Raw genomic sequence first — 11,974 nt, forward strand, 5'->3', positions numbered from 1 at the left:
GGAAGTCGATAAAGTTTCGTTCAGAGGCCATCGATGTTGGTCTGCTTGGGGGGGAATATATCAGCCTGTGGATTATATATCGACAGAGAATTCCCTTGGTAGATAATGCGGTCCAACAATCTACGTGATTGGTGAGGAGTTGCTAATGATCAGGTGAACCGAATGACTTGAGTTCCTGTAATGTTGTTTATGATCAACCGACGTCTCGTTAATCAAATAAGGCATTCAAGAGGAATAGATTCAGCTGGTCTAAATATATTCAGAGGATTAGATTCAGCTTGGGTCTAGATATTAACAGACGGAATAGATTCAGCTGGTCTAGATATTACAGAGGAATACGCATTCAGCTTGGGTCTAGATATCAGGAGGAATCATTGATTCAGCTGGTCTAAATATTGACAGGAGGAATGATTCAGCTGGTCTAGATATTACAGAGGAATAGATTCAGCTGGTCTGAATACATTCAGAAGGATAGGATTCAGCTGGTCTACAATATCCCAGGAGGAATAGATTCAGCCTGGTCTAGATATTACAGGGAATCGACTTGACAGCTGGTCCTAAATATCAGAGAATAGATTCAGCTTGGTCTAATACCCAGAGGAATAGATTGCAGCCTGTCTAGATATCAGCAGGAATAGATTCAGCTGGTTCTAAATATTACAAGAGGAATTAATTCAGCCTGGCCTAAATTATCAACGGAGAGGAATAAGATTAGCTGGTCTAGATATTACTAGAGGAATAGATTCCCCAGGGCTGGTCTAAATATACAGAGGAATAGATTTCAGCTGGTCTAAATATCACAGAGGATATAGATTCAGCTGGTCTACGATATTACAGAAGAATAGATTCGCTGGTCTTAGAATATTACAGGAGGAGATTAATTCAGCTGGTCTAATATTACAGAGGAAATGATTCAGCTGGTCCTAATATTACGAGGATAGATTCAGCTGGTCTGATATACAGAGGATAGTATTAGCTTGGTCTAGATACAAAGATAAGATTCAGCTGGTTCTAGATATCCACAGAGGGAATAGATTGCAGTCTGGTCTAGATATCAAGCAGAGGAATAGAAATGGGTCAGTCTGGTTAATAGTACAAGAGGAATAGATTCAGACTGGTCTAAATATTAACAGAGGAAATAGATTCAGCTGGTCTAAAATATTACAGAGGAATAAGATTCAGCTGGTTTCTAGTATAGCTTTACAGAGGAAATAGATTCAGCTGGCTCTAAATATTACAGAGGAATAGATTCAGCCTTGGTCTGATTTTCAGAGGATAATAGATTCAGCTGGTTCTAGATATTACAGAGGAATAGATTTCAGCTGGTCTAAAATATCAGAGGAATAGATTCAGCTGGTCTAGATAATTACACAAGGAATAGATTTCAGCTTGGCTAAATATATCACAGAGGATAGATTCAGCTGGTCTAATATTACATGAGGAATAGATTACGCTGTCTAGATATTACAGAGGAATAGATTCAGCCTGGATACTAAACTACTTTACAGAGGAATAGATTTCAGCTGGTCTAGATATTTAACAGAGGGAATAGATTCAGCTGGTCTAAATTATTACAGAAGGAATTGATTCAGCTGGTCTAAATATCACAGATGGAATATTGATCTATAGCTGGTCTATTATATTACAGAGGGATAGATTCCGCTGGTCTAGATAATTACCGAGGAATAGATTCAGCTGGTCTTAACATATTCAGAGGAATAGATTCAGGCTGGTTCAGATATTACAGAGGAATACATTTCAGATGGTCTAAAATATCACAGAGGAATAGATTCAGCTGGTCTTAAATATTACAGAGGAATAGTTCAGCTGGTCCTAGATATTACAGAGGGAATAGCTTCAGCTGGTCTAAATATTTCAGAGAGAATAGATTCGAGCTGGTCCTAGATCATTACAGAGGAATAGATTCAGCTGTCTAAATATTACAGAGGAATAGATTCAGCTGGTCTAAATATCACAGAGGCATGATTCAGCTGGTATAGAATATTACAGAGGAATAGATTCAGCTGGTCTAAATATCACAGAGGAATAGATTCAGCTGGTTAGATATTAAGAGAGGAATAGATTCAGCTGGTCTAAATATTACAGAGGAATAGTATTCAGCTGGTCCTAAATATCACAGAGAATAGATTCAGCATGGGTCTAGATATTACAGAGGATAGATTCAGCTGGTCTAAAATAATATTACAGAGGAATAGATTCAGATGGTCTAGATATTACGGAGGAATATGAGTTCACTGGGTCTAAATATTACAGAGTGAATAGATCTCAGCTGGTCTAAAAATCACAGAGGGAAAATAGATTTCAGCTGGTCTACAATATACGAGGAATAGATACAGCTGTTAAATATCACAGAGGAATAGATTCAGCCTGGTCTAAATATTACAGAGGAATAGATTCCGCTGTCTAAATATTACAGAGATAGATTCAGCTGGTCTAAATATCACAGAGGGAATGATTCAGCCTGGTCTAAATATTACAGAGGAATAGATTCAGCTTGGTCGCTAGATATTAGCAGAGGAATAGATTCAGCTGGTCTAAATATTAAACAGGAGGAATAGATTCAGCTGGTTAAGATATTAGCAGAAGAATAGATTCAGCCTGGTCTAAATATCCAGCGAGTGAATAGATTCAGCTGGTCTAATATTAACAGAGGAATAGATTCAGCTGGTCTAGATATTACAGAGGCATAGATTCAGCTGGTCTAAATTATTACGAGAGGAGATAGATTCAGCTGGTCTAGATATTAGCATTAGAGGAATGTCGATTCCAGCTGGTCTAAAATATTTACAGAGGAATAGATTCAAGCTGGGTCTAAATATCACAGAGGAATGTTCGCTGGTCTGAAATATTACAGAGGCAATTAGATTCAGTGGTCTAGATATTACAGAGGAATAGATTCAGTGGTCTAAAATATTACAGAGGAATAGATTCAGCTGGTCTAATATTTACAGAGGAATAGATGTCAGCTGTCTTAAAAATATTACAGAGGAATAGATTCAGCTGGTCTAAATATTACAGAGGAATAGATTCAGCTGGTCTAAATATCAGAAAGAAAAAAAAAACATCCAAACAAAACTGACGAAACCTGATTCAACCAATCGTATTCTTGATGAGTAGAACATTAATTGAATTAGAAGTTAGTGCTGGTCTGGAACAAAAGTGTGCACACCTTGTGGTTCTTCAGGGCCAAGAAAGAACACTACAGATAAGCTCGATCAGAAACCACGGTTTGTGTTTCTAATGTTGTCTGCAACAAGAGAAAATGTAAGAACAGTTCACTGTGTGGCCCAACTCAGAGATGAACGGATAAGAAGTCTGGGAAACTAACGATAATTCAGTCGGATGTTATCAAATGAAAATATACCATTACCACTGTTTATGTCTGACGAGTAGGATAGGACTCATTCTTAACGCTGGACATTTAGATACATAGTAAGACCTTGTATAAATGAAAAACTATCAAACAAACACAACAAACCATGATTTCTATGGTTAATATCTGATTTCTATGGTTAGTATCTGATTTCTATGGTTAATATCTAAACAGAGCAGATTTGGAGACTGAGATATATAGAACAGAAGAATAGCCAGGGAGGCAGTTCACGGTATTTGGGGATCTTGAAAACAACAGAATGTAATCCACCTACTGCATCATTTGCCTGCCATAGACACCAGACAAATAGGCCCTCCTCATCTGATGGTGAAAACTCTTTCCCCCATCTTTGTTCTGTCACATTCTCCATCTCCCCTTACCCCCTCCCCTCTCTCTCATTTACTCTCACATTAACCTTGTCCTCCCCATCCATCTCTCTTGTTAACCATTACTCCCCTTTATCCCTCTTTCTCACCCGTCTGTCCCCTCTCCTCCTCCCTCCTCCTCCATTCCCCTCTCTCCCTCCTCTCTGGTCCAGGTGTCTGTTCTGCTAAAATCCAATCCCCTCTCCTTTTAAACCCATTCTTCCATTTCACTCCCCATCTGCAATACTGCAGCACACAAACTCACTGTTCCTTCTGTGATGTGCTCTCTCCACACATACGAATGCACGCACGCACTCACACACACACACACACACACACACACACACACACACACACACACACACACCACACACACACACACACACACACACACACCACACACACACACACACCACACACACACACACACACACACACACACTCTCTCTCTCTTTCACCCCTCCTCCCATGTGCTCTCTCCACACACACACACACCACCACATACGCACACTCCCTCCCCATATACACACCGACACACAATCTCTCCCCTCCTCCCCCTATATTTTTCCATCACAGCCTCTCCAGGGTTATTACTGAGCTGAAAGAGAGAGACACACACAACAAACACCAGCAGAGCCTGGGGTTTAACTAAAACTGACCCCTCAATCACACTGGGGGTTTAACTAAACTGACCCCTCAATCACACTGGGGGTTTAACTAAAACGGACCCCTCAATCACACTGGGGGTTTAACTAAAACGGACCCCTCAATCACACTGGGGGTTTAACTAAAACGGACCCCTCAATCACACTGGGGGTTTAACTTAAACTGACCCTCCAATCACTTTTTTATTATTTTTTATTTCACCTTTATTTAACCAGGTGGGCTAGTTGAGAACAAGTTCTCATTTGCAACTGCGACCTGGCCAAGACAAAGCATAGCAGTGTGAACAGACAACAACACAGAGTTACACATGGAGTAAACAATAAACAAGTCAATAACATAGTAGAAAAAAAAAGAAAAAAAAAGAGAATCTATATACAATGTGTGCAAAAGGCATGAGGAGGTAGGCAATAAATAGGCCATAGGAGCGAATAATTACAATTTAGCAGATTAACACTGGAGTGATAAATCATCAGATGATCATGTGCAAATAGAGATACTGGTGTGCAAAAGAGCAGAAAAGTAAATAAATAAAAACAGTATGGGGGTGAGGTAGGTAAATTGGGTGGGTAGTTTACAGATGGACTATGTACAGCTGCAGCGATCGGTTAGCTGCTCGGATAGCAGATGTTTAAAGTTGTTGAGGGAGATAAAAGTCTCCAACTTCAGAGATTTTTGCAATTCGTTCCAGTCGCAGGCAGCAAAGAACTGGAAGGAAAGGCGGCCAAATGAGGTTTTGGCTTAAGGGATGATCAGTGAGATACACCTGCTGGAGCGCGTGCTACGGGTGGGTGTTGCCATCGTGACCAGTGAACTGAGATAAGGCGGCACTTTACCTAGCATAGCCTTGTAGATGACCTGGAGCCAGTGGGTCTGACGACGAACATGTAGCGAGGGCCAGCCGACTAGAGCATACAGGACGCAGTGGTGGGTGGTATAAGGGGCTTTGGTGACAAAACGGATGGCACTGTGATAGACTGCATCCAGTTTGCGAGTAGAGTATTGGAAGCTATTTTGTAGATGACATCGCCGAAGTCGAGGATCGGTAGGATATCAGTTTTACTAGGGTAAGTTTGGCGGCGTGAGTGAAGGAGGCTTTGTTGTGAAATAGAAAGCCGACTCTAGATTTGATTTTGGATTGGAGATGTTTGATATGAGTCTGTGTAACGGATGTGAAATGGCTAGCTAGTTAGCGGGTAGGCGTTAATAGCGTTTCAATCAGTTACGTCACTTGCTCTGAAACCTAGAAGTAGTGTTGCCCCTTGCTCTGCAAGGGCCGCGGCTTTTGTGGAGCGATGGGTAACGACGCTTCGTGGGTGACTGTTGTTGATGTGTGCAGAGGGTCCCTGGTTCGCGCCCGTGTCGGGGCGAGGGGGACGGCCATAAAGTTATACTGTTACATCTGGAAGGAGAGTTTGCGGTCTAGCCAGACACCTAGGTACTTATAGATGTCCACATATTCTAGGTCGAACCGTCCAGGGTGGTGATGCTAGTCGGGCATGCGGGTGCAGGCAGCGAACGGTTGAAAAGCATGCATTTTGTTTTACTAGCGTTTAAGAGCAGTTGGATGCCACAGAAGGAGTGTTGTATGGCATTGAAGCTCGTTTGGAGGTTAGATAGCACAGTGTCCAAGGAAGGGCCAGAAGTATACAGAATGGTGTCGTCTGCGTAGAGGTGGATCAGGGAATCGCCCGCAGCAAGAGAACATCATTGATATATACAGAGAAAAGAGTCGGCCCGAGAATTGAACCCTGTGGTACCCCCATAGAGACTGCCAGAGGACCGGACAACATGCCCTCCGATTTGACACACTGAATTCTGTCTGCAAAGTAGTTGGTGAACCAGGCAAGGCAGTCATTAGAATAACCGAGGCTACTGAGTCTGCCGATAAGAATATGGTGATTGACAGAGTCGAAAGCCTTGGCCAGGTCGATGAAGACGGCTGCACAGTACTGTCTTTTATCGATGGCGGTTATGATATCGTTTAGTACCTTGAGCGTGGCTGAGGTGGACCCGTGACCGGCTCGGAAACCAGATTGCACAGCGGAGAAGGTACAGTGGGATTCGAGATGGTCAGTGATCTGTTTTGTTGACTTGGCTTTTGAAGACCTTAATAGGCAGGGCAGGATGGATATAGGTCTGTAACAGTTTGGGTCCAGGGTGTCTCCCCCTTTGAAGAGGGGCAGCTTTCCAATCCTTGGGGATCTCAGATGATACGAAGGAGAGGTTGAACAGGCTGGTAATAGGGGGTGCGACAATGGCGGCGGACAGTTTCAGAAATAGAGGGTCCAGATTGTCAAGCCCAGCTGATTTGTATGGGTCCCGGTTTTGCAGCTCTTTCAGAACATCTGCTATCTGGATTTGGGTAAAGGAGAAGCTGGGGAGGCTTGGGCGAGTAGCAGCTGGGGGGGGGGCGGAGCTGTTGGCCAAGGTTGGAGTAGCCAGGAGGAAGGCATGGCCAGCCGTTGAGAAATGCTTGTTGAAGTTTTCGATTATTACGGATTTATCGGTGGTGACCGTGTTATCTAGCCTCAGTGCAGTGGGCAGCTGGGAGGAGGTGCTCTTTTTTCTCCATGGACTTTACAGTGTCCCAGAACTTTTTGGAGTTAGAGTTACAGGATGCAAATTTCTGCTTGAAAAAGCTCGCCTTTGCTTTCCTGACTGACTGCGTGTATTGGTTCCTGACTTCCCTGAACAGTTGCATATCGCGGGGACTCTTCGATGCTATTGCAGTTCGCCACAGGATGTTTTTGTGCTGGTCGAGGGCAGTAAGGTCTGGAGTGAACCAAGGGCTATATCTGTTCTTAGTTCTGCATTTTTTGAACGGAGCATGCTTGTCTAAGATGGTGAGGAAGTAACTTTTAAAGAATGACCAGGCATCCTCAACTGACGGGATGAGGTCAATATCCTTCCAGGATACCCGGGCCAGATCGATTAGAAAGGCCTGCTCGCAGAAGTGTTTATGGAGCGTTTGACAGTGATGAGGGGTGGTCGTTTGACCGCGGACCCATAGCGGATACAGGCAATGAGGCAGTGATCGCTGAGACCCTGATTGAAGACAGCAGAGGTGTATTTGGAGGGCAAGTTGGTCAGGATAATGTCTATTAGGGTGCCCATGTTTACGGATTTAGGGTTGTACCTGGTGGGTTCCTTGATGATTTGTGTGAGATTGAGGGCATCTAGCTTAGATTGTAGGACTGCCGGGGTGTTAAGCATATCCCAGTTTAGGTCACCTAACAGAACAAACTCTGAAGCTAGATGGGGGGCGATCAATTCACAGATGGTGTCCAGGGCACAGCTGGGAGCTGAGGGGGGTCGGTAGCAGGCGGCAACAGTGAGAGACTTATTTCTGGAGAGATTAATTTTTAAAATTAGAAGTTTGAACTGTTTGGGCATAGACCTGGAAAGTATGTATCACACTGGGTTTAACTAAAACTGACTCTCCAATCATACTGGGGGTTTAACTAAAACTGACCCCCCAATCACACTGGATTAACTAAAACTGACCCCTCAATCACACTGGGGGTTTAACTAAAACTGACCCCCAATCACACTGGGGTTTAACTAAAACTGACCCCTCAATCACACTGGGGGTTTAACTAAAACTGACCCTCCAATCACACTGATAAATACCACTAGAATAGTATACTGGCCAGTCAGTCTGATGTCTGTGTGTGTCATGGCTCAGAGTTGAAGTGTGTGTATAGTATCAATAGGTCAGACCCAGGGACAGATATCTCCTGATCCAGGGCCTGTCTTTACAACACATACAAACACTAATTATGGAGAGAAACCAGATATCTCCTGATCCAGGGTCTGTCTTCACAACACATACAAAACACTCATTATGGAGAGAAACCAGATATCTCCTGATCCAGGGCCTGTCTTTACAACACATACAAACACTCATTATGGAGAGAAACCAGATATCTCCTGATCCAGGGCCTGTCTTTACAACACATACAAACACTCATTATGGAGAGAAACCAGATATGTAGAGTAAATAAAGCTTTATTATTGTAATAATACATTCAAACAGACTATGATGATACTAAAAGAGTAAACATTAACCATCAACATTCAAAACGCAACGTGACATTAAAATAATCTATGCTTTTCAAACATAGTCAAGAACCAGTATGTGCCATTACACATTTCATTGCAGACTATCGTCGCTTTAAAATAACAACAAACACCTGTAGTGAAGCCCGATAACCTTCGTGAGAAACATGTCTCCCCTCTGTGCTCTTCAGTCCAACACCAACCCTCCCTCTTCTAGCTCCCTGGCCCGGCTGTCTCACTGCTGTTTGAGAGAGAGGGCAGCTCCATTCTGAATCCACTGGTCAGGGTTTCCTCCACAAGGCAGCGTGACGTGAGTCACCACGCTGACCCGCTCAGAGCTGGTGTACACAGGCAGAGAGATGACCTCCTCAGGACCGTAGCTGCCACTGGGACACTGCAATATAACACACACACAACGTAGATTAACATCAAATCAAAGTTTATTGGTCGCGTACACAGATTTGCAGATGTTTTCGCAGGTGCAGTGAATATGCTTATGTTTCTAGTTCCAACAGTGCAGTAATATCTAACGAATAAATATATACACAACACACAGGTGTGGGGTGTGTGTGTGTGTGTGTGTGTGTGTGTGTGTGTGTGTGTGTGTGGTGTGTGTGTGTGTGTGTGTGTAAAGGATGCAAATTTCTGGACATTTTGTTGCTGACTAACAAACCCCCATTAACCAGTTAACAAACTGTAAAATGTGTTCCAAACAGTAAAATACTATGCATGGAAGGAGAGGACATTTTTCATTAAGAGCTTAAAGAACATGTGACAATAGCGAGCTTATCCTCTATCCTCTCATGTTATTGAACATGAAACTACTGTAATGAAGCGCAGAACTGAATAGATCCATTTCAAACATTTGCCCGAAATGCAATTTGCGGGAAAACTCTGTTGTAAAAAGCACCTGATGCGTTTCATGTGACAGAGTTGAACACCTCCGTTCGAAACGTAGAAGAGAGGGAATATGTAAATATGCAACAACTAAAATGGGTTGTCCATATGACTAGGATTGTGCCTTTGGCTTCTGGACAACAAAAGAAAGTTGATATAGAAAACGAGTAGTACAGGAGAGAAATACTGTTAAACTTTTTTTTGGGGGGGGGGGTTGCTAGCTTAGCTGTTGTCAGCTGCCTCATGCCGTTCCGCTCTGTCCCACTGCTCCCTGCAGCCAGTGTCTGTGAGTTGCCTAGCAACGAGTCTCTCCTCCGGCTTGCAGCTCATTTTACTAGAGACAGCGAGCCATTAGTTGACATACRAAATCTACTTTCTAACTCTAGAAACTCACTGTACGTGACTATTTTACACAAAATAATCATTCCGGTCGACCAAGACACTGTTCCTGTTTTATTGACTGATTAGATTTGTTAAATTCTGACACCAAATTAATCCCACAAAATTATACAAATGAACCTAGAGACTGATAAACATGAACGGTCAAATGTATTTTCGGAGGCTAAGCGACTAACGGTTAACATCCCCAGATGAGGTAAAGGGTGGGCGAGGCCTCCGTAAAAAGCAGTTTGAAGCCAGACAGATAGGCCTCAGATCCCTCAGATAACTACTGTAGCAGGGTTGAATCTACATCAGGCTGGTGTTACAACCATTAGACATTATACAGGAGCAACAGAGGGAGTAGAGGGAGGGAGAAGAAAGAGGGGATTATGCTGTATATGAAGTAGTGTTTGGTTAATAAAGCGACTGGTCAGATACTAGGCATCACCTTTCCTGTCTGAGCAGTTTTACTCAGATAACTGAGGGAGAGGCCAGGAGAGAGGGAAGAAAGATGGCAGGCCTGTTCAAAGGATAAAATATATTGTTCCTTCTCTCAACACAGTAAGACCTTTAGGGAAATAAACAATCCTGAACAAAATATAAACGCAACAAGTAAAGTGGTGGTCCCATGTTTCATGAGCTGAAATAAAAGATCCCAGAAATGTTCCATATGCACAAAAAGCTTATTTCTCTCAAATTTTGTGCAGAAATTTGTTTACATCCCTGTTAGTGAGCATTTCTCCTTCGCCAAGATAATCCATCCACCTGACAGGTGTGGTATATCAAGAATCTGATTAAACAGCATGATCATTACAGAGGTGCACCTTGTGTTGGGGGCAATAAAAGGCCAATGTAAAATGTGCAGTTTTGTCACACAACACAATGCCACAGATGTCTAAAGTATTGAGGSAGYGTGCRATTGGCATGCTGACTGCAGGAATGTCCACCAGAGCTGTTGCCAGAGAATTTAATGTTAATTTCTCGACCATAAGCCACCTCCAATGTCATTTTAGAGAATTTGGCAGTACGTCTAAGACCAGCTGATGAAACTGTGGGTTTGTACAACCAAAGAATCACTAACTGTCAGAAACCGTCTAAGGGAAGCTCATCCGCGTCCTCATTGTCCTCACCAGGGTCATGACCTGACTGCAGTTCGGCGTCATTACCGACATCAATGGGCAAATGATCACTTTGATGGCCACTGGCACGTTGAAGAAGTGTGCTCTTTTCTATTGATGCCAATTTTAATGGACCGGGATGCCGTGACGAGATCCTGAGGCCCATTTTCGTGCCATTCATCCACTGCCATCACCTCATGTTTCAGCGTGATAATGTACGACCCCATGTCACAAGRATCTGTACATAATTCCTRGACACTGAAAATGTCCCAGTTCTTCCATGGCCTGCAYACTCACCAGACATGTCACYCACTGAGCATGTTTGGGATGCTCTGGATCTACATGTATGACAGTGTGTTCCAGTTCCCGCCAATATACACCAACTTCACACAGCCATTGAAGAGGAGTGGGACAACATTCCACAGGCCACAAACAACAGCCTGATCAACTCCATGTGAAGAAGATGTGTCTTGCTGCATGAGATAAATGGTGGTCACACCAGATACTGACTGGTTTTCTGATCCACACCCCTACTTTTTTTTGGTAAGGTATTTGTGACCAACAGAATCATATCTGTATTTCCAGTCATGTGAAATCCATAGATTAGGGCCTAATTAATTATTTAAATCGACTGATTTCCTTATATGAACTGTAACTCAGTAAAATCTTTGAAATTGCTGCATGCTGTGTTAAAATTTTTGTTCAGTGTAAATCAGAGGAGACGTGAACAATAAGAACTATGTTGCCATGACAACAGCTAATCAGAGAGCTGAACTCTGACCCTGACCACAGAAAGAACAGAGAGCACTTCAGTGATTCGTGTGTGTGAGTGTGTGTGTTTGTACCTGTACTATCCAGGCCATGTAGCAGGCAGGTACAGCTGACACACTGGGGGAGTCATGGCGGTTCTCAGACAGACGAGCCCCATCAAAACTACAGCCCTCCAACTGCAGACCACACACCTACAGACATACAGAGAGATAGGGAGAGGGGGGTGAGAGAGGAGAGAAAAAGACAGATGGGGAGAGGAGAGGGGGTGAGAGAGGAGAGAAAAAGACAGATCGAGAGAGAGATGGGGAGAGGAGAGAAAAAGA

At 43.2% G+C, this 11,974-nt stretch overlaps 1 protein-coding gene across 1 annotated transcript in view; it reads right to left on the reverse strand.

The window, feature by feature from the left end:
* Nucleotides 1-8,417: 8,417 nt before the first annotated feature.
* LOC112078746 (cytoplasmic dynein 2 heavy chain 1) overlaps nt 8,418-11,974 on the reverse strand; it is a gene marked incomplete at its 5' end in the record, with an annotated part of 9,400 nt that continues 5,843 nt past the window's right edge. The window contains 2 exons of the mRNA XM_024144884.2: nt 8,418-8,878; nt 11,726-11,842. Of these exons, the coding sequence (XP_024000652.1) occupies nt 8,720-8,878; nt 11,726-11,842 (276 nt within the window). The remainder of the gene's footprint in view (nt 8,879-11,725; nt 11,843-11,974) is intronic.

The sequence above is a fragment of the Salvelinus sp. IW2-2015 genome, unplaced genomic scaffold, assembly GCF_002910315.2.
Source record: "Salvelinus sp. IW2-2015 unplaced genomic scaffold, ASM291031v2 Un_scaffold6178, whole genome shotgun sequence".
NCBI lineage: Eukaryota > Metazoa > Chordata > Actinopteri > Salmoniformes > Salmonidae > Salvelinus > Salvelinus sp. IW2-2015.